We start from the raw sequence: 22,205 nt of genomic DNA, 5'->3' as shown, positions 1-22,205 counted from the left end.
TGGAGGAGAAGATGTGAAAAAAAGGGCTGGTTAACGCATAAGTTATAAGAGTACAAAGAGTACTTATAATGGAAGAGGAATAAAATGGTGGTTATCTGAATCATTATGTTGCAAATGTAGTGTATGAAAGAATCATATTCATAACCGAGGAATGAATGAGGGGAGCATCTTTGGCGCAATAGACCAATAGCGATGGAGTGGCTATTAACGCCCTTCAATGAAGTCGTCCATCAAGAGTTAGTTTGATATAAATAAGCTGAAATGCGTCTTTATTTTAAATCCGTTTCAATTTTGGTGCTCAGCAACGTATTACGCGATAAGATATTACTTATTAGTCATTGAACAAATTCTCTAAGGTCAACATTAGCACGACTCCGCATTGTAATCAAGCGCAATAGACGTCACACGTCTACGGAAATCCGTTCAAAAGCCAGAGGTGTACAGTACACTAAACGGGCTGACATTGTCACTTAACAAGCCGCACTTAGAAACAGTTGAACACTTGCACCTTTCACAGCCCAAATTTAACTCTTACGACGATCGAGGTAAGAGCCACTCGACGTGACAATAAACGTCGGTGCTGAATTCGAACTGCGAACAAACTAGCCGGTTCAATTTCGTAGGAAACTTGCGATAAGTGTCGGGAGTGTCGAGACGTCGTGCTTGCAGTGTAAGCTTCTAGACATTGATGTGGTACGTATTAGAATGCATTGACTGAGTATCGGAATGCCTGTGGAGACGTATAATGCTCATGCTGTTGCATTGCCATTCCGATATTGGAGCAGAGGTTAGACTGTTGCTTGTGCTAAATTAAATTTTATTTTGAAAGACACAAATAACAGATTCTAATATAGAAAATTTTGAGAGATATATGTCGATTCTCTTAATTGAATATCTAAAGCGGTTTTAAAGCTACAAAATTGATTCAAAATAAGAGTAAGATGGCCGCGGCGACACACATTAAGCTAAATTCATATCAACGTATAACTACTCTCTTTTCAGTTGAGGCATACAAGGTCTTCTCTATTATACGTATACTTGGTTAAATAGTGTCGCAGTGTCGGCATTCGATCTCCACTCACTGGAATCTTGAACATTCTTGTACCACCAAGCTGTTTTAAACTATTTCACTGAATCAAATACCTTCAGCGCCTTAGTTTAGCTAGAAAGTGTGGAACAATTTGCCATAGTATACTTATTTATTACAATTTATATAAAAAGGCCTTAATATTGATTAAAGTGTTGTTTGATTTTATATAGGTAAATTATAGCTGGGCCTGACTAAGTACATACCTACATATTTTCGGTATGAGTTTATTGGGTTTTCCCGTTCCCAAATGATGATACTTACAGAGGCATACTTATGTCAATAAGTGAACATTAAAAAATTATGTGTGCCACTGCACGGTTTGTTTCCGCGCTCTACAGTTACAACTTTGTGAGTTATCAAATTTTTTGGGAGCTACACTACCACAGATACTCTGATACACGTATAAGTTTAACTTTAAACACCCCTCCTTTTTCAGAGGGTTTTTTTTTAAATAAAATCTCAAATACGGCTGCGAATACAAACCTCCAACATGTTCAATCGGTTGGTATCGCAGAAGTTCCGACAGCCGATCTCCGTACTCATGTACCAGCCGTTGAAGGCGTTGGCCGTGAACTCTATGCCTCCGCAGTCGAACCTCATGCCGGAGACGGCAGGCAGAGCGTACCAGCGCAGCTGCAGGTCCTCGAACCACTCGTAGCTGTGGAGGAACAGAAGGTTAGGAAATTTGACGAAGGATGTGGGTGAAGTTTTGTGAATTTATTGCACGGAAAGGTTATAGCGGGATCGCGAGCTAGAGCCGGACGTTTAAAAAGTTATTTAATATTTTTTCAGCAGTTTTCATATTACAGCATACATTTTAATTATAATACACTCGCGAGCAATGAAAAAGATCCAATATTATATAGCATAGCACCAAGATTGCCCAGCAGTGGGACACAAACTATAATAATTAAAAACAACGCAGCAATATTACTCCGAAACGAAAAAAAACTAGCTTAATGATCTAAAAACGTAAATATTTTAAAAAGTTGGTGTTGGTATTTTGTGAGTGGAACTTTTGAACTTTGTAATCTTTGACCTTCATATGTCGTCTTTGACATCTTATAATTTATTGAATATTTGGCTGGACCTAGAAGTTTCCCGTGATAACGTAAATTTTCTCTCGATGCCGCTGCCGTAAGGTATGAGCTTAGCAAAATTCAAATCAATATTCCTATCGAGAAATATTGTGAGCTGAACGCAAACTGCATATTTTGCGGTTTTGAATGCCACACCATCAAAAGCTGATTCAGAAATAGCATCCACATGAATTCAATCTAAATATTTGAACCTGCCCGGCTGGTCACCGCAGTGTCGACGTTCACAAGTATGTAATGATTTGCCATTGCCATTGTAGGAACGGGTGTAATTATGTTATCTACCTATGTATTATGTATACTCGTACTATGCCTATGAGCATTTCTTGACGGGCTTACTTTCAGCGTTTATCCCTTCGATCATCCTAATCCTAACTAATATTATAAATGCCAAAGTAACTGTGTCTGTCTGTCTGTCTGTCTGTCTGTCTGTCTGTCTGTTACTCTTTCACGCCAAAACTACTGAACGGATTTGAATGAAATTTGGTATACATACGGTCTTGACCCTGGGAAAGAACATAGGCTACTTTTTATCCCGGAATTCCCACGGTAAAACTTTTTAAGGCCAAGCGAAGCGCTGTCTGTCTGTTACTCTTTCACGCCAAAACTACTGAACGGATTTGAATGAAATTTGGTATACATACGGTCTAGACCCTGGGAAAGAACATAGGCTACTTTTTATCCCGGAATTCCCACGGGAAAACTTTTTAAGGCGAAGCGAAGCGCGCGGGAACAGCTAGTATATATATATATATATATATATATATATATATATATATATATAATATGTGGAGACATCTCACACACGGCCATCTGACCCCAAGCTAGGCAGAACCTGTGTTATGGGTATTGGACAGCTGATATATCTACACAAATACATATATTTATGATCGAAGGTTTAGGGCGACCTGCACAAACATATTATATATAGATAGTGTATTATAGATAGTATAGTATAAATAGTGTTAAATCTCGATTTATTCCATAAATTTATATGGATGGACGTTTTTTAAATCGTGATTTGACACTAAATCTAGATTTTATATGTTTGTGCAAGTGGCCCTTAGCCTCTGATACATAGGTATCTGTCATTATGCCTGAATTATTTTAGATGCCAGATGGATGGCCTTTTGACTTTATACTCAGTTGGACCCTGCCTTCGCAGTGTGGGAAGTTATGAGAGGCTGATTCATGTTCATCCATCTCCCCTTCTTCTTCTCCAATCTCTTCCATCAAAACCACGCAACTTCAGCAAAGAGGGGTGTTTATTTATTCATTAACGGGGTGTTAACGATATTCAAAACAATTGGGTGTTTAATCAGCAGTTAAGACTAAGGCAAGTTTCCCGCTTGGCTTTGTCTTTGGGTAAATTAGGGTAATTTACTATATGGTATAGGTTGCTTTAGCGTTACATGGTGACGAATGCTTACATTTTTGTATAAATTAAACCGTACCTAATGACGGAATTTTATACGCACCATTAAAACATGACGTTGCACAAATTAATAACACCACGACAACTTAACTGTTTACACATTAACATACTATGTATGTACACCGAAATGATTTACGGCACATAAAGTGAGATTGAAGATTTGGTTCAACACTTTTATGATAAGCAATCTGTTATAGGGTTGACTCTCTTGGGTATGTCCTAGAAGAAATTAATGTTTATCCACAGCTATAAAGTTAATTATGGACTTATTATGTAGAGGTAGATAATTCTAAAAATAAATCTTTGGTGTTTTCTGAAATATGTTTCTACGAAATTGGACGTAAAAGCATTTCATAATCCGTGGTCAGCAGTGTGAAAATACCACACATGTTTGACCTTTTACACCAGATAAAATGCTTCAAATTGCAAAATACTTTCTTTAAAATACGGCGAAGCAGATGAAACCCTATTCTGTAAATAGCCATTCGGTCAACGAGCACACACAACCCAACCTAAGTGGGGCGACTTCAAGCTCAATATGCATTCTTACCGCCTTTTTACGAACGCATAAACCCTTGGCCCCACCCTGGCCCCACCGGCCCCCTGATGGGGACATGTTTGGCGACAACATGTTGCTTGTTGTGGGATTAGGTGACAATGTTGCCATCCAATCTCATGCTTTACGGCTTACGGAGAAAAGTGGGGATAACGCGTTTTGTTTTATACGCTATGCAGTTTGCTAGACGGCAGGATAGTGTAGGAAAATTCGTTAAATGTTGTGTGTTTTAGGTGCGATAAAATTTGCTTTACTTATTATAAGATTCTACCTTTTTCTGCATACCACCTATACATAATATGCTGCAATCCCAGTAGGCCAAATGTTTGATGTCAGCTAAGGTAGCGGTTTAGTTTAGTATGCCGAGTATTTGCCGAGCACTAGTTTAGTTAGTTTGCTAGTTTTACGTGGCGTTGGCGTTGTGAGCGCCTAATAAAGAGTGATCAGTTTGCCTGCTGGGAAAGCACCCTAAAGGTAAGCATCCCTCTTTCGGTATCGAACGCAACAGACGCATCGCATTCAGTATTTTTCGTATACAAATTCACACAGGTGCGTACACTTCATCGTCATTGCCAACGAACGCCGTATGACAATCCGATTGGTGCGATGCGTATGATACCGATAGTTGGACGCTTAGGGTCAATTTATACTTGTACAGAGTCGAAGCGCATCGAAGCGTCTATTCAATACTGAACATTACAAATACAACATTAACTCTACAGCATAACGCACACATTGCTACTGAGATTTTAAAAAGTCGCGCGCATTCTTCGCGATTCGCGCGTCTACGCGTGACCAACGCGAACCATTCGTGCGGCTTTGCTTTAGTTGTGAAGAATTTGACGCTTTGACTCTGCCCCAGTATAAATTGACCCTTACATTAAACATACACTTCCAAAACTGTTGCTACTCACTTGGGGTGCGTCATCGGGATCTCCATGACGAGTTCCCGTGGGATCTCGAAGTAGTCCGGGTCCTTCCCGTTGGCGGAGAGCACCAGCGGGAGCACGTCCCACGCCGTGCGCGGCGCCTTCCACCCGAGCTTGATGCATAGCTGATGACAATACAAAATAATAAGAGTTTATTTGCACCAAAAATAAATAATACAAAAAACAATTTATAAACTTAAAAAAACAGTATAAAAAGGTGGCCTTATTGCTAAAGCAGTCTCAACCAGACAATAACTGAATGGAATATTAATGCCTTTTAACGGACGGACACGGACACACACCATGGATAACCCATAAAAGTCCGATATAGAATAAGGGTTTCTCCCATGACTTAAACATGCAATAACCCTATTGCCATTTGCCATGTAGACTCCACAATTGTTGGCTGGCGATTACGATCATACGTTACGGGCACCACCAAAAACCACTTCCGAACTAATAGTAAAACAATATGCCCAAATAAAAATCAGATGGTAAAACTCGAGCACGTGTAATAGCATTGATGTTTTCGCATTTCGTTTCTATTCACAAAATGCACGGGCGGATAAAATATATCCGCGTCAAAACGGATATGATCCAGCTCAGAACTGCATGTTCCGTGCAACAAGTAAATACGATTCATAGACAAGCACAGGTGCTCAATCGGTTGATATATCGGCTCTTGTGATTTATGGAGCACGGGCTTCCATATTTATTCTATATCTGAAAACTGTAACATAGAAATTGAGACTGGTGGAGTCGTGGGTTGCATCGTTAGGATGGAATGAAACTTGTGAGGGTAAAATGTAAATATACTACACTACACAGGAGAAAATGTATTAATCGAAAAGCTACAACTTATTATGCCTACAAAAATCCAAATATGCATCAACTTTAATTACATACGAGCAAGTACTTATAGAAACTATTTAGGACCCTTATCAACGTCTCTTGTAATTTAATCGAGAACTTTCATTTGGCAGACCAGTGACGTCACATAGAAATGTTAAGTATTTTCTAATTTTACTGTAATGTAAACTCTTCAAGTGACCCGAACTATGAAGTTGCGCCCACACAGTCCCACGTCCTGAAAACTGCCACTGAAAACTAATTATGTAAAGTACTGCTGAAGTTGAAATTAATTAATAGGTACTAGTACTACGTACTACTGTTTATTTACTTCTATGACCAACACTGTGTATCATCATCGTAATCAAGACACATCACGTCCCCACTGCTGGGGCACGGGTCTCTTTCCAATGAAGGAAGGGTTTTAGGCCTAGTCCACCTCGCTGGCCTAGTGCGGGTTAGTGGACAGACACTGTGTATGTGTAGTTGGAAAAACATTGACTTCACTAAAAATACCTTTCTATTAATTATGAGTTGTGTGCAATAAAGTTACTAATACTTATACCTGATTTTAATTTAAAGTTCTAATGTGTATAAGTTTGAGATCTACTGGAAACTTGGCACACGTCGTGTGAGGCAGCTAGTACTTGCGACAGTTAGACAAATGATTTAAACATATTACACCAGAGTACCGAGTCTAGGATGATGCGATTAAATGTTTCAGTTTCTAAAGAAAAATAAAATAGAAATACTTGTTTTTTTTAATTCTTTATACGCTATAATTATACCAAGAATGGGTACCAAAAAATATATTCGTTTACGACGTTTTATTCATAGTAATGTGAAAAATAATCGTTTATTTTACCGTAAGAAAATGTTCATTTAGGTACGTGGTATGAACACTTCAATCGTAAAACACAGCAACTTTCTGTTGGTAACCCAAAGCCAGAGAATAAGTAGTATGAAAAACCGTGTCAAGATCCATCTTAACAACAAATCTATTCATTTGTGAAAGAAACAATTTTTCGGGTCTTGTCCGGAATAATTTACTACAAACAAGGACAAATGGGAAATGGTCTAACCCAACTTTATGTGATGAGGATTTACGAAACTAGTTATCTTGTTGGGCAACAATACTTTATAGCAATAAAAATATGTATTACACTGTTTATGAAATTATATCCAGTGTCCGTGAAAAAATACTTTTGCATGTGCAGTTATTTTTATTAAGACCTAAAGGTATTTTTTAAATAACTCAGTAAGGCAATAAAAAAATAATACTATGAATTAAAAGCTGTAAAATACCAAGCGTAAAACGGTACCAAACTTTTCCTGAATACTTTTGCATCACAAATGTCGAATTCTGTTGGAACCTAACTTTCAACTTTCGTTAGCATTTTACGCTTCGGGGGGGTTACTCTTTATTATGAAAAACTAAGTCACTATCACATTGTATTAACGTGCCTATTGCACGACAGCTCTCGTTCGTTAGTTTTTCGTCAGTATAGAGTAACCCTGCAGCTTTTGTCTCGAATGACTGAGAATCTGATTCAATGGCACGAGGCAGGAGACCTCAATGTGTAAATTGCGTATAGTGTATCAATAATCATAGACCCTCCAGGCATTATTTTCACGATTGAAATTGTTGTAATAATTATAGGTATACTGTCACAACCTGTTGAATGATTTAAATCGTCCTTTCGACGAACACAGATTTTCAAAATCACTTATTACTTTATGCACACTTTAGTGATCAGTCACGAGAACCTACCACTACGATCGTCTCACAACGTCATCTTGTCTGATTTGACACAGAAACATCCTGAATAGTGATAGCACGGGGCGCAACATGCACGTGACAAAACGTGGCAAAATTTACGGCATGATCGCTTACAACGCGCGGCCTTGACGAAAAACTTTTGCCACATCTTGGCGTGAACGTCTAGCACCCCATTCTAGGTACACTCACGAAGACACCTACCTCAGTGAACTCGCAGTGCATGGGGTCCCCCAGCAGGTAGCCGGCGTAGCTGATCAGCTGGCTGTTCCAGATGCAGTAGTCGTGGCTGAGGTTTAACGGACCAATCATCGCGCAGCCTTATCTTGACATACCCGCAACAAGAGGCCAGAGGCACGATTGACCAATCGCAGCAAATATTTACGACACAAAGATCGCTACAACGTATTGCGAGTGCGACGGAAATCTCTTGCCGTGCCCATCCCACGTTCCATGCTAGGTAAACTGACGAAGACACGTACCTGCAGCGCGTAGCAGATGCTGAGTCTGCCCCTTTTTGTTCAAGTATTATTAGTTTCGTTTATTTTTCTGTATATTATTGGGAACAAATGAAAATCTTTTTCTTTCTTTCTTTCTTTACCTCAGTGAACTCGCAGTGCATGGGGTCCCCCAGCACGCTGCCGTCCGGCTGCCGGTAGCCGGCGTAGCTGATGAGCTGGCTGTTCCAGATGCGGTAGTCGTGGCTGCAGTCCGTGCGCTGCGGGAACACTGTGATCGCTGATCTGTTGGGGAGATGGAATGTTAATTATGGATCACTCTTTATATTGGGTGAAAGGACCACATATTATGTATTAGGGTGAGGCCACACGAGCGTAATTTTAGAGTTGTGCGGGGCAGAAAAGTGTGCGCTGGGACGAGGGGAGTGAGTAACTTCTCCGCCCCACTCGTCCCCGCGCACACTTTTCTGGCGCGCACAACTCACAAAATTATGCTCGTGTGGCCTCAGCCTTATTTTCATGGGCTATGTCCTAAGTAAAACAGCAGCGTTAAAACTGACATAATTATCTGTTCTGGGAATCTGAACCAACACTCTAGGAACACACTAGGTGTGCCGGTGAACCTACAGTCTGAGGTAGGTACTACAATTGAAAGTTTCAGTAAACTTAAAGTTTCAAAAGCAGTGTTTGTGTGCCGAGCTCGCATTACACACTCGGCAGTTTCCGGATTTGATGTTTCAATACAGCCTTTATGTGCCGCTGCCATTTAGTTGTCGCTGTTGTATTTGGGGACAAACATGCAGTTTGTACAACTGTACAAATTCAGCAATGCATTAGAACCTGGGTGCCTGCAGTTGTTTAGATAAGGTTGACTCGAAATATAAACGACACTGCTTTCGTTAGGGGTTCAAAACTACAAATATTGTGTCTACACCTACAGTTGTTAATTATTAAAATACTGTTTTACTCTATTTATTTATTGTAAGAATAAAACCAAAGGAATTAGTTGAATAAATTGCACGAATATTTCTAAAGTAGGTATATAAGTAAGCACCTGTTATTTTCTGAGTATTTTATTTTGCTCTATATGTTATTTTCAGACATATTTTATGTCTTGAAATTCGAACGGAACAACAATCTCTAGATTGATTTTGCTTTCTGATGGGCAGGTCATGGTTAAGTGACAGGTTCTACCCTTGTCTCTATCGATGATATCAATCTGTAGATTGGATGTGGAAGTGGAATGACAATGGCTTAAATATCTGATTATATGTCATGAATTCGTGATATGCGTTGTATAGATCTACTTATAGTGCAAGTTGTAGAAACTGTATATTTTTTTTAATTCAGCGTTTAGCATTAAACTGTCATGAATCTTTTGAAAAATCAAACTATTCTCGTTTTTGTAAACAACAAAATTTTAGGGAGTTAAGAAAGCCAAAAGTTGTGACTCAGCCCATTATTGTTTTACCAGTTTTCTAAATTCGTGAAAAACCCTCCCATTTTGGTTTATACCAACCCTGAATAAATTCCTGAATAAAATCAATTTTAATAAAGTATAGAATAAAAATATTGGATATTGTACCTGATGTTGCCCTTGTTGGTGCTGTACTTGATGTGGTTGCAGAGGGCCTCGAACATGCCGCTCGTGGTGGTCACCTGCCGGCAGTCGAACACCTGTGGACACACGCAATCTGTAGACAAAATGTGTGGACAGACGCAATCTGTAGACAAAATGTGTGGACAGACACATCTGTACTCTGTAGACGGTGCGGTGGGCTTAGATTGACTTGTACAGTCCAACTTTTATAGTTGTCATGAATACCATGAGTGTGATTTTGCAATGACCCATTATCATTATCATTTATTTACTTACAGTTACATACATTGCAGACTGATAACCTCTTGTTAACAGATTTTGTAAAAATTAAGGTAATTTATCGATTAAAATACCAGCTTAAACAATTTGCTACGATTTAATACGGTGTAAAAGGAGTACAAATGGTCTTTTACAGTAGATAGGTACCTAGTGTTTAATCTGTGGTCTTGGTCACTTAACGCTAACAAAAATATTACATACTTAGTAGATTTTTTTACAGATAGCGAGGGCGTTTTGCATTTCCATAAATTATCATATAAACACTACACTCTTACAAAATAATCGTAGCAGTAGCTATTCATTGCAATATTTATCTTAGTGGCTAGTACATGCTGCTTTGTTTATATTCTTATCGTGCAGGAATTTTACGACACGTCGAATAAGTTTACATTCGCGTTCATGTTTTAACAGAAGCAGAGTATGTACATACTTAGTCATGCTTTAATCGAGGTCATCATGAGGCAACAGATCATTCTTCCTCTATTGTCCTCGGAACTCAACCAGGCTTTATCATAATCATAATAAACAACTTTATTTAAAATTCGCCCATAAATAACTGCGCAAATTAGTTATGCCTTGTAATTAACATCAGTCCCATTTGTCAGTCTCCGAGTAAACCCCGCGATCACAAAAAGCAAAGCAAGCTGTTGCGGAATAGCCCGGACAATGACATAGTTTGTTTTACTATGACATAATGCCGTCAGACGAAACAACTGAAGAGAACACTACTACAGCTTAATTGCCACTTTTTTTCTTTCACAATGAAATAAGAGTTTTCTCATTAGTGACGGGACGGCAAATTCATTTAGCCCATTCTTCGCCGGTTATGCGCCACTCGACGTGGGAAGGCGTAATTGATTTTAATCTTGGCTGGTTCCTTGCATTTTTGTGCTTTTACAAAATATATTTTGTTTCGGCTTAGCCGCTTTGCTAAAACAACCAACTGAAACTAGCATTCCAAAAGCCATCAGCGAAGAAAAACGAGCAATTTCTTTCTAATTATTCAATCGCCTCTTCGGCGGCGGCTTATCTGTGACGTAACAACATTAATTCGTTCGTTCGTTCATTCATTCAGTCGCGTCGGCAGCTGAGGTTGAATCAAATCAGCATTTGGAGGCCGTCAGCTCAGTCCTCTGCGTCGAACACATTTTATAATTACGCTACTTAATCAGATTGGCCGTCTGCGTATTTGGGGGAAAATGGTTTCGGAATGTTGACACGATGTAATTTTAGAGGGCACGTTACGATGTTTTGGCGTTTTCTGGCACGGTTTCATATTTGCAATTCCAACTTAATAAATTGATTAACTTTCGTTACGTGGTGCTAGTATTTACCTACATGTTTATTTAGGCCGGCAGAAAATTGGGAGATAACTCTATTTGTGAGGGGATGTAATGAGTCGAAGACCACTCACAGTTTTGACATTGAGTGATCTAACTGCTGTACCAGGAAAAAATCGCTCAGTCGTACTTATTAAGCTGCCTAAGCAAAATTAAGATATTTGATCGGAAACTAGGTACTACATTTTATTATACGTTCTAATATTTAATTGAGTATAAGTACCTATATGTATAAAATTTAAAGCTCTAACTTTTCTTCATGAGCACACAAAACCTGAATGCAATCCCAGGTCCCATTTCTTCTTGCTAATCTGATCAAATTATGCCCGACAAAGTAAAAACTATTTAGATCTCGCGATCCATAAATCCACCGAGCACAGCGACATCTAGCGGAAAACCAAGACACTTCTTCAACATCGACTCACCTGGAGCTTCGACCACTGTATCCTGCCGATGCAGCGGGAGGCGTTCCTCCAGGCCAGCTTGGCTCCGAACACCAGCTCGGTGGTGGTGAGCTGGTAGGTGCCCGTGCTCGCGACTTCTTCCTGGACCGTCTTCCATCGGGCCTCGTGCGCGGGGGTGTTGGCTCTGCAGGAAATTGCTTATTAGAATCAAAGTTCAGTTTTTCAGTTATGGTAAATCTTTGTTCTGGACAGTCGTAGGCATCCCGAGTCCACGTTATGCTATGGTTGTAGGTAACTGTATACGTATTAAGCCTTTTCATTAATATGGATCACGCACGTTTGAGCAGCGTTTTGCCCTTGACAGATCCTATAGTTAAAGCGGTGACTGACTGAACTGGCACCAAACTTTTTTCTTTCTTACTCTTCTAAAGTAAACTTTCTTTCTTTCTGTCTTTCTTTCCATCTTTTAAAATGCAAACACTACCAGGATTATTATTCCAAGGGAAACCCTATGCAGATCCTACAGGGCAAAAACACACAACTTACCTCCGTATAGAAGCGAAGTACTGTCCGAAGAAGTCCTTAGCGTCGCTCAGCACCTCGTCCCTCTCCCGAGCCACGTCCCCGCGGCCCGGGATCGCCATCACGCTTCCCAGGCATGTCCGCTCGTTGCACAGGTTCGGCTGCGGAGGTGAAATGTCTTAAGCGGGAATGTTTAAGAAATGTGGGTTGTAAAAAAATGGGAATAGATGTTGAGCGCGGTGTAATGTATGAATTGAAAGTATTACAAAACAAGTGACAGTAATTTGATTAAAAATATTTTCAATAAACTATATTGTAAGATAAAGGCGACGCATTTTTGGGCGCCACCATATTACGAAATTAAGATAAAAGGCCAATTGCCTAATATATTTTTTCGTAATGCAACTGATAGTCTAGGTATCTTCTAAACGCAATTTAAGTAGCATTATTGCGCCTCATTTCTCAGAACACGATATTATTCACAGATTGGATACGTTTTCGCTGCAAGTTTTCGCAACTTTCAAACTGCTTGGGGCCACACGGTGGGAATAATGTAAAAAGGCAGATATGCATTTGATTTGAATGCACCAAAAGAAATTGTCAGTAAAAAAATTAAAAGGTTTATTACCTCATAGGATTTTTATGATACTCATTAAACGTAGTTCTTTTTTAATGAATGGTCGTATAATCGCCGCTTTTTTCAAAATTTGAATAATATTGATTAAATAGTCGTTATCTAACAAACATGATAAATAAATATTGCAAAATTAAAATAAACTTTTAGAAAATAGTAAAATACCTACTATATTTACTACGTTGACGTGGCTTAGAAAATTGAGGTAACTTAGTTTTTCGTTTATAATAGTAGCTACCTACTATTATATTGAGAAGTAAATACACTTCTCCATTTCCTGAATTTTCCGCTCGCGCCTCGCACCCTTTAAACTACCCGTTAAACTTCGCATCGTCGATATGATGATACAGGATGATACATGGAGTGTCTTGGCCCGGCTTGGCGCAGGCCGTATCACCGTATCGGATCTACGTACCTCGGCATTGTGATTGTAAAGGCTAACTTGGATGTTGTTTACAATTTTACAAGTTTTAATCATTTTTGGTGGACGGGTTGTCATAATGCGAGGTAAGATTGATGTTATACGGATTTCACAAGCATAGAAGTAGATTTTTTAAGGATTGACTACAAAAGTACCCGTTAAAAATCAGTTTCAAGTAAAATATAGGTATTAGCCATGATTCGTAGTTTCAAAAGTTATCATTAAGTTATTGCATATCGATATGTCGAACCAAGCTCGTTCGCATCTTTTGGGTACGTAGGGAAACCCTTATAAGAACAAAGAGACTCGCGATAAAGCCAGTTTTCCCTTGAAATCCAGAATTAATCAATTTATAACCAGTATGGTATCATGTATTGTGTTAAATTACCCGAAGTCGGTAAGCCCGGGAGCCTTATGCTGTTCGATCATGATCGCCTTATAATTGAACACATAATTATAACCTATTATCAAACACCTATACTTAAATATATGTTTATGTCGTCATGATAAATAATTGATAACACATCAGTTACTAATTAGATAGTTTATCTGTTATGCAAATTAAACAACGCGGGAGTACTACATATTTGTCAAAATAAAGGCTTATTTTATTTGCCAGGAGATTACTTTGTTATATTTTTTGTCCGATTTGAAACGAGTACATTTTTCATAGACTTGTATTTAAGCTTTAAGGTATATCGGAGTGGTGATCTAGGGAAATAGAGAATAGATATGTATTGTAAATTGTATGTAGGTATGTACCACTATCGTCAATGTTATGCCATAGTATAAGTAAAAAGAATTCCGAAGGTTGTCGGTCGGTAATGTCAATATAGTTGCTCTCAGGGTAACACTAAATAATAAATTCTGCTGCCAAATAGAGCAAAACTCACGTACAATGATATCAGCTCTAATGTGACTATTTGTCATGTTTGGTACAGTTGGCATACAGCAGAAGTTAAAAAATATATTTTTGTTGTAAATCAACATACTTTTTTAGGTTCGAAAAAAAACAAATAAAAAGTTAATAATGTTGTTACAGGGCAGATTTTTTAAGTAAATTAACCAAATAAAAAAATGTTAGGCTACCTACAATGGTAGTCATAAGTTCGCTATAATAAAAATGAAAGTCTATTTAAGGTCTAAGGATAATTTTAAAAACCGCTCGTGGCTCGTTAGGTGGTTTGATAAAGAAACTAACGCAAAAAAATGCGTTTTTGGCGGAGACAACTAAGGCTTCTAGGGGAAAGTAAGTTCTGAAAATTGGAATTAGCATGAAGAGAGTTAGCATAACGTGTCAGTTTTGTGGAAAACACTTTAAAACGAAAGCTATGTTTTTTTTCAATTAGCGGCACTAGTGGGAATGGGTTAACCTTAAATGAATAATGAAACTCACCACTCGCGGACAGGTAGAATCGTACAAACGGTCGTATAGATAATTGTGCGATTCTAAATTCTTCAACACTTTTGGGCGTGTAACTTTGCGCACTGGTTTCTTAGCGGGTTCTTTCTTTGCGATCACAACTGCTTTATCTTCTTCTATATTCTTTTCTGCTATAGTTTTCGTAGAATCTCCATTAATCATGGGTTTCTGTTCATCAGTTCCATTTAATTTAGAATAATCTTTTGCAACAGCCAATGATACTTCCTTATAATTCTGTACATATGAACTATCTTTTTTAACATCGCCATTTGTATCCACTTTCCCATTTAGTGTAGGACTGCATACTGTGTCATTAGTTGTGGCATTAGATTCTTTCAAAACTATCGAAAATGATCCGATGTCGTGATCGATAGGGCACGATTTTATTTGTATTTCCTCCACTATCAGCTCTGAATCGATAATTTCTACGGAATTATCGATCACCGTTTCGGTTATTTGAATACCGGGAGGCATTTTTATGAAGAAAAAACTGATGATGTTTTTTTCTAATTAAATTATGCGCACGCGCGGCGCGGGCGCACTAACAGAAGTAACATTTGACCGAAGTATATATGAGACGTTATCACTCAAAGGTGACTTGTTTACATAAATCTTTATTTGCATAAGTTGTTTAAATACAAATGTTATTGTCCTGTTAGTTTTGATTTATTAAGCAATACAGGTGAATTGGGTGGGATTTTGGTGGATTAATAAGTGTAAGGTGAATCTTCAGTTTCAAATATCAAAATCAGAAACCCCGTTATAATAAATAGCCTGTGGTGGGTGCATTAACGTCCTTACAGTTCTCCCTGCGAAAACGAAGATTGGCAAATCCTTTCACCATGACAAAAAATGTCACATGGCGGTTTACTAATTAGACACACACACACACTCACGCCTTGTACTAATGTACTCCCTTGCGGGGTAGGCAGAGATGCATTGCTGCACCCACTTTTCGCCAGAGTGTTATGTTAGTCCCAATGTAATAGGGGGCGGGTCTATTGCCATTTTACGGGCACATCCAAGACCCGGGAACAAATATCTGTGTTTAAACAAATATCTGCCCCAGCCGGGAATCGAACCCGGGACCTTCGGCTCAGTAGTCGGGTCACTAACCACTACGCCATTCGGTCGTCACTAATTAGAAGATTTTTCAATAACCATTCTAATTTATTTATTTCCTTATCTCATCTCCGCTAAGGTCCAGTAAAATTGCTAAGCGAAGATGTGTTTTATTTGTATGTCGCGTATTTTGTAGTTGGTCTAAGTCGCGTATCGATAGAAGCGTGGAATATTATGACGTATCGAGTGACGTACGACTTGAGTTCACCGCTCTCCGTTTTACCGCGAGTACGGCGAGTATCTTCAAAACAACGTAAAAGTTACGTAGTAATTAATGTCAAATTCAATACAATTTGAATCCGAAAATCGTTGTCTAAACAATTAAGTTTGCGATAGGGAGCCAGCTTCGGTCGGCTGAAAAACATATCTTCTCGTCTCCGCTTTGGACCTCTCCACACTGGTAGAGTACGGACCTAAATCCTTATTCCTACATCCGTTAGCGATTAGGTACAGTGTCTTTTGTTTTAAGCTTAAATTTTATCTAATATTTGCATTTTAAATAATTAGTTACGCCACAAACCAAATATCACGCGACCAATGATTAGACTGTTTCATGTCTGGTGTTGTGTTTATGTAGTGAAGTCATATGACTACTGTTGTGTACCAGATTCTCTATCTAGTTATATCTGGACCTATAAACGTCTTATGTTGATGTCAGATTAAATTGTAGTGCAAGTAGCGTCTAAATACGCCGATGTCTGCAATCCGCACTGGCAAAATAGAGTAAACAATAAAATATCAATAATTTACTCTCACGAGTTGATATATACTTTTTTTTCATAGATTTTTTTTATGAGTAGTTGCTTTAAAAAAACTTAAAGTTGACATTTCTCTCAGACTTGCTTATCAACCAATAACCAACTTTTCAGTTGATTATTGATTTCTGTTTTCAGCAAGGCCAATAATAATTTGCCGTACAATATTCTGGAAAATTTAACCCCTTTGGTTACGGATTGTACCACATATTTAGTGTTAATACGACTATTTAGTTAATTAACCGATTATTCGCTTGTGATTGTGTTATTGTCATCAATTGCATAGTTACCGAATCACACAAACGTTTATACAATATATGTAGTGTAGGTACTAGCGTTTGACTAGCTCCTTTGAGACAACAAGCTAAACATCTTTTAATGAACAGGGTGTTAAAGGTAAGTAAGTAAGCCAAAACGGGGTAAGTAGATAATTCTGAACAACTTTTGTTAAAAAAAAAGTAAATAGAAATTTTATTGGCAACGTAAGTTTTCTCTATAGAGAGTAGATATTTTTTTTCACAAATTTTAAAAGTGGTATTACCTACAAAAGTCGTTCAGAATGACCACGTGACTCACTTGTCCTTTTCTCGGCTTACTAACAAATACCACATTTGCATCACCCTGTATAATTACCAAACATTGGCGAACTGAATTATCCTAATAAGAAGATCCGCTGTTGTTCCCCAAATCTAGTAACAGTTCATCCTAAGTTCCTAGGTTGCTCTAACAAAAACCTACTTATCCTCCTGATTAATTTTATTTAGGGCCTTGAAAGAAGCGGTGATACGATAGCGGAAAGGGGTAAAGTCAAGTTGGAGTAAGCTTTACACCATTTAATTAGAAATAAGTACCTATGTAAAAATGTTCAATTATAAAATGGTTGTCATGTAGGGATGGGCGGGGTACCCAGTAACACAGGTTTGTCACCTAGTACAGGGGCCCTTGCAACTTGTACGATTGATATAATTGAACAATAAACGATTTTGATTTTTTGATTTTGAGTAATGTTTCCACGACCCGCAGTAAAGTGAGGGATTGTGATGACCTTCCGATCTAGTATCACACGACGTTTTTCAATACATTTGTGAGAAAATAGTAAATAACATTCAAAATCATACCGTACGGCACAAGTCATTTTGTAGCAACACTTTTGTTTCTTCTCATATTATAATGTGTTTAAACGGTTGTTTTAACGGGCTTTCAGAGTTGAAATATACATTACTTATGAAAATTACAGAGAATGGCGAGTTCCTTTCCTGCCGATTGGAGCGACAAAATTCAATGTACTTTTTGATAGTTATTGTTAAATTGCAAAGTTCAGGGGCTCTATCACGAAGTCAAAACAAAAAAACATTTACAAAATAATTAGTGTCAAGCTCAATTTTTTTTAATGTTTTGAATAACTTTTTAATCCACAAATGGTTGTCAAAACAAGTTCGCGATAGATACTCAGGTACAGGATATACAAAGTTAATTCTCGTGGCCACATCGCGCACCGCCTAGTGAGGGTCTGTGGAACATGAACCGAACAAACAATGAACTCATCTGCCTCCCGCTGCTCACATAATAGGGTCAGCACAAAAACTCGCCCAATTTGGAATTGGAGAAAACCGGGCAAAAAATACAATTTATGTTTTGCTTTTTAGCAAATTATTTCAGTAACGGCGATACGGATTGAGACCTATCACGTGAGTACAAATGTACAGTGAAAAGCGGGTGACGTCGCTTGCGAGTCACCTCTGACTGATTAGAGTTGTGAGCATAATACACTCACGGGCAATGAAAAGGTTCCAATGAGAAAAGTACCAAATTGCTCCTAAACGGAAAAGGCTAGCTTAATGACGACTTCTGCAACATTAAAATACATTTAACAGAGCATCAGAATTATTACCAACTAAAAACGGTATTATTTAGTAAAAAGTTTTTTTTTTATTTAGTAAAAAATTTAAATTACCTATGTGTTTGAAAAAATTTATTTCGTTTGGTGTCGGCATTTTGTGAGTGAAACTTTTTCATTGCCCGTGAGCTTGAGTGTAGGTATATTATTTGTGTATGTTATTTAACTAAAAGGTAAAATCGTCAATAGTTTTGAGTTACCAGATTACCAGTGACATTAATAGCACACCTAATCATTAGTAAGTATTTTGCAATTTTGTGTAAGGACTTGCTATCTCTACATTGTTTAAATTAAGTTCAAAGGGCCGCGATTCTTTTGAAACCCATAAAGCGAAGTATGCTTCGTTTTTTCAGTTATATTTAATTTTAATACTTTTGTTTGAGGATTTATGTAACGTTTATTATGATATCCTCTCATTTTGTTAAATACTTCGGATTACGAGCGCATTGTTTCAAACTTCTGCGCTTTTGTTTTAACTTCGTTGTGTTTAAACGTTTTTTCCCTTCATACTTTACCGAACTTTGTTCAGTTAGCTTTATTGTTATACTCGCCCTAAGTAGTAAATTTCAGTAGCTATAGCTACCTCACTCCTCCCCCTCAGAATAGAATAGAATAGAAAAGGGTAGGGTAAGTAGGGTACAATTCTATTGTACAAGCCTATAGACATAGACATCCAAGAGCGGAAATGGCGATGGCTGGGCCACACACTGCGAAGACCTGATGACCATATCCCGAAATTGGCCCTACTATGGAAACCCCAAGGCGGTTCAAGGCGACCCGGTCGACCAGCTCATACTTGGAAGCGGTCCATATACAGCGAGGCCCAAGAGAAAGGGAAGTCGTGGCCAGAGCTCAACTTGCTGGCCCACGACAGAGAAGGATGGAAGCGCCTGGTGTCAGCCAGACTTCTCGGAGGAGTAACGGGATTAAAGAAGAAGACGAAGAATTGTATTGTATTCTATTATATTCTGAGAGGGGGGAAAGCTCCTGTACGTGGCTTTCTTGAGTGGTGTCTTTCTTCAACCCTAACATCTGCTCAGCCAGCCTAGCTCCCGTGTAAATACTAACCTAAAACAGCTACCCTATCACTAGCCCACTATCTTCATCAACAGTTTTTACAACCGTTAATTTTATCAAGATAAATTGAAACAGCTAACCTCCAAGTAGTTATTTAAATTGGCAAGCCCCGTCTCATTACCGCAGCCTGAACTAATAGACAGCTTACCGATAAAATATATCGAGGGAAGCGATTCTAGTACGGGACGCGAGGTACGACCCCGTTGGGAGACTAGCAGTAAACTTGTAAGAGCTTTTAAGTAATCTGCTGTTACAGGCATACAGGTACTGTTACACTAATGTAGAGAACAACAAAACTAACTTGGCATCGGGGAAAATAAATAAGTTTATTTTTATAATTAGCTGCTGGTAGCCCTAAAGTAATGAAAACCTAATTTACTTTTAGCGATAAGGCCGCCATTTGTCATATGTGTTAGATTAAGTTTTTTTTTTGTAATTTTTGTCCATTTTTTTGTGTACAAATAAAGAATATCTATCTATCTATCTATCTATCAACTTTTTCTTGAAAGCTATTTCAGATTTTTCCCTTTGTACCTAAAAATTATGTAATATACTTTGCATAGTTAATATGTAATGATAACATGTAATATACCTTTCTAATAGTGTCTTCTACTAGAACAACATCGACACACATTATCCATCAGTGCGACACTAGCCCCTGCAGTGGCAAGAGTTATTACCAGAATCGTCCGCCAAGATGCCTCACTGAATATTTATGCCGATAACCTTTGAGATATCGACTGGATATTAATTACGAGCCGGGAACATGCCGGCGACATCGCCAGGAGAGGCGACTTTGAGATCGGACGCCTTCGTACAACTTGATACAGAAAATATTGAAAACTAGAGGTAAACTTTTGCACTCAAGCTTCGCAGGTTTCCTGAGATAAATAGACAGCGGCAGCGCCCTCGCTAACCTCCTGACTACTTTTCTCATGTTTAGGCGAAAAAAAAGCACCATTATTATATTATTATGTACGTTCATACAATTCACGCAAAATGCAGTGTGAGAATTGATTTAGTAATTCTGCTGCAGTATTCTACACAGTTGGGATGCAAATGTACCCAAATTTATTATATGCATATAAATAAAATTCATATTTTATCTGGATTCTGGATGACATCCCTCGGTATTATTATAAATAATGTCCGATTATAGAGCTGCCACTATGTTATTGTATTTTAGACGTTTCTTTATGTCTTGTAAGTAAAGTTGGTTTTCCTTTGCAGTCGTCAAATATGTATGGGATTTCGAATGTCAAAAAACAATAATATAATGGACACAGTATAGTTAGTTTAGTCCCTTCCTATAGAATACACCTTCTATAAAATACATTTTATAAATCCTACTCCAAACACAATCACTTTTAATTGTGTTACGTTTCCCCGTTCTCGCAATTCCGATCTTTTCTCGGCAACCTACCCCAACGCTCGTATCGCCTAATCTCAGCACTCAGGCACTTCAGTTCAGACACCGATCTGACGTCAGCAACAGATTGCCGTGATTACCGGCCAATATTAGCTCATCGATTACCAACTTCACGGTGGATGTGTAAAGACTGCATCAAAGAGAGCGGTTCGCTCGTGCCTGGTATTAATAAAAAAGTTTATCATGCATGCTTGCTATGCGCTGGACTACTGCACGGACTCTAGGTATATTTATAGGTATATAACCTAATGTATGTATGTAGGTACATGTAAATATTTAAGAATAATTTTGTTATAAGTAACTAATACAAGTATTCCAGTCAGTAGACAATGTAAACATTGGGAAGTTATTCTAATATGCTCGTATATTCAGTTTTCACCTTACAACATTTTCAACTCAAATCTCGTGTTTATCTTTTTGACATTTTGACTAATTAAACGTACAAATGTACCCATTTCTTTCTTTTAAACGAAAAGCGGCTAAACACTGCAAAACTGCTTATTTATTTTTCATATTGTTCTTGGCCAGACCGCACAATATTATTCTTTCTACGATAGCGATAGGGATCATCCTTTCTTCAGTAAATACGGTCCTCAGTTCGCAGTATCTAATCTTTCTTAATCTGTGGCTTAGAAATTGAACTGTTTCATTCTGCTTATTTTTCTTGAAACTAGGTAATGATAATAAAGGCTTTTGAATTTGTGTGCACTTTACAAACACTATTCGGGGATTATCCAGTCTTCTCGTACTCGCAAATGGTCGAATATGGGCCTACAGGACATCATTAGTCAATTAACCTATTATTTCAGGTCACTTTACCTAAAAAAATATCATACCTAATGAAGATAAATAACTCTAAATATTCTTAAAAGCTTGCAAGTAAAAGCTTTTAAAGGTATAAAGCGAACTAATTACACCAATAAGCCATATTATTACGACAAATGACATGACATTACATCGCGGCGTTAATTCGAGAAGACAACAAAGTAGCATTAGGCTAATGAACAGTGGATTCAACACCTTGGTCGACGACGGTAAGTTACGAGTTCTTACATTGATGCTATAACAGGGTGGAATAGACTAAGTTCTCGCCGAATCAATGTAGGTACCC

The 22,205-nt window shown here is 38.1% G+C and overlaps 1 protein-coding gene across 2 annotated transcripts in view; it reads right to left on the bottom strand.

Annotated features, from left to right (window-relative positions):
- The window catches only part of LOC105388816 (nitric oxide synthase-like protein), a 97,832-nt gene that overhangs the window by 10,693 nt on the left and 64,934 nt on the right, over positions 1-22,205 (bottom strand). Inside the window, exons 1-7 of one of the 2 annotated variants that reach the window (XM_038117454.2) lie at positions 14,788-15,370; positions 12,361-12,497; positions 11,836-11,998; positions 9,777-9,868; positions 8,335-8,476; positions 5,093-5,232; positions 1,574-1,748 (exon numbers count right to left, since the gene is read on the bottom strand). In XM_038117454.2, coding sequence (XP_037973382.2) covers positions 1,574-1,748; positions 5,093-5,232; positions 8,335-8,476; positions 9,777-9,868; positions 11,836-11,998; positions 12,361-12,497; positions 14,788-15,288 — 1,350 coding nt within the window. In that variant the 5' untranslated portion in view covers positions 15,289-15,370. Of the gene's footprint in view, positions 1-1,573; positions 1,749-5,092; positions 5,233-8,334; positions 8,477-9,776; positions 9,869-11,835; positions 11,999-12,360; positions 12,498-14,787; positions 15,371-22,205 lie in introns of those variants that run through there. The other variant, XM_038117455.2, reaches the window with a different exon arrangement.

The sequence above is a fragment of the Plutella xylostella genome, chromosome 10 (assembly GCF_932276165.1).
Source record: "Plutella xylostella chromosome 10, ilPluXylo3.1, whole genome shotgun sequence".
NCBI classification, from domain to species: Eukaryota; Metazoa; Arthropoda; class Insecta; order Lepidoptera; family Plutellidae; genus Plutella; species Plutella xylostella.
This window is presented reverse-complemented; position numbering and strand designations above follow the sequence as displayed.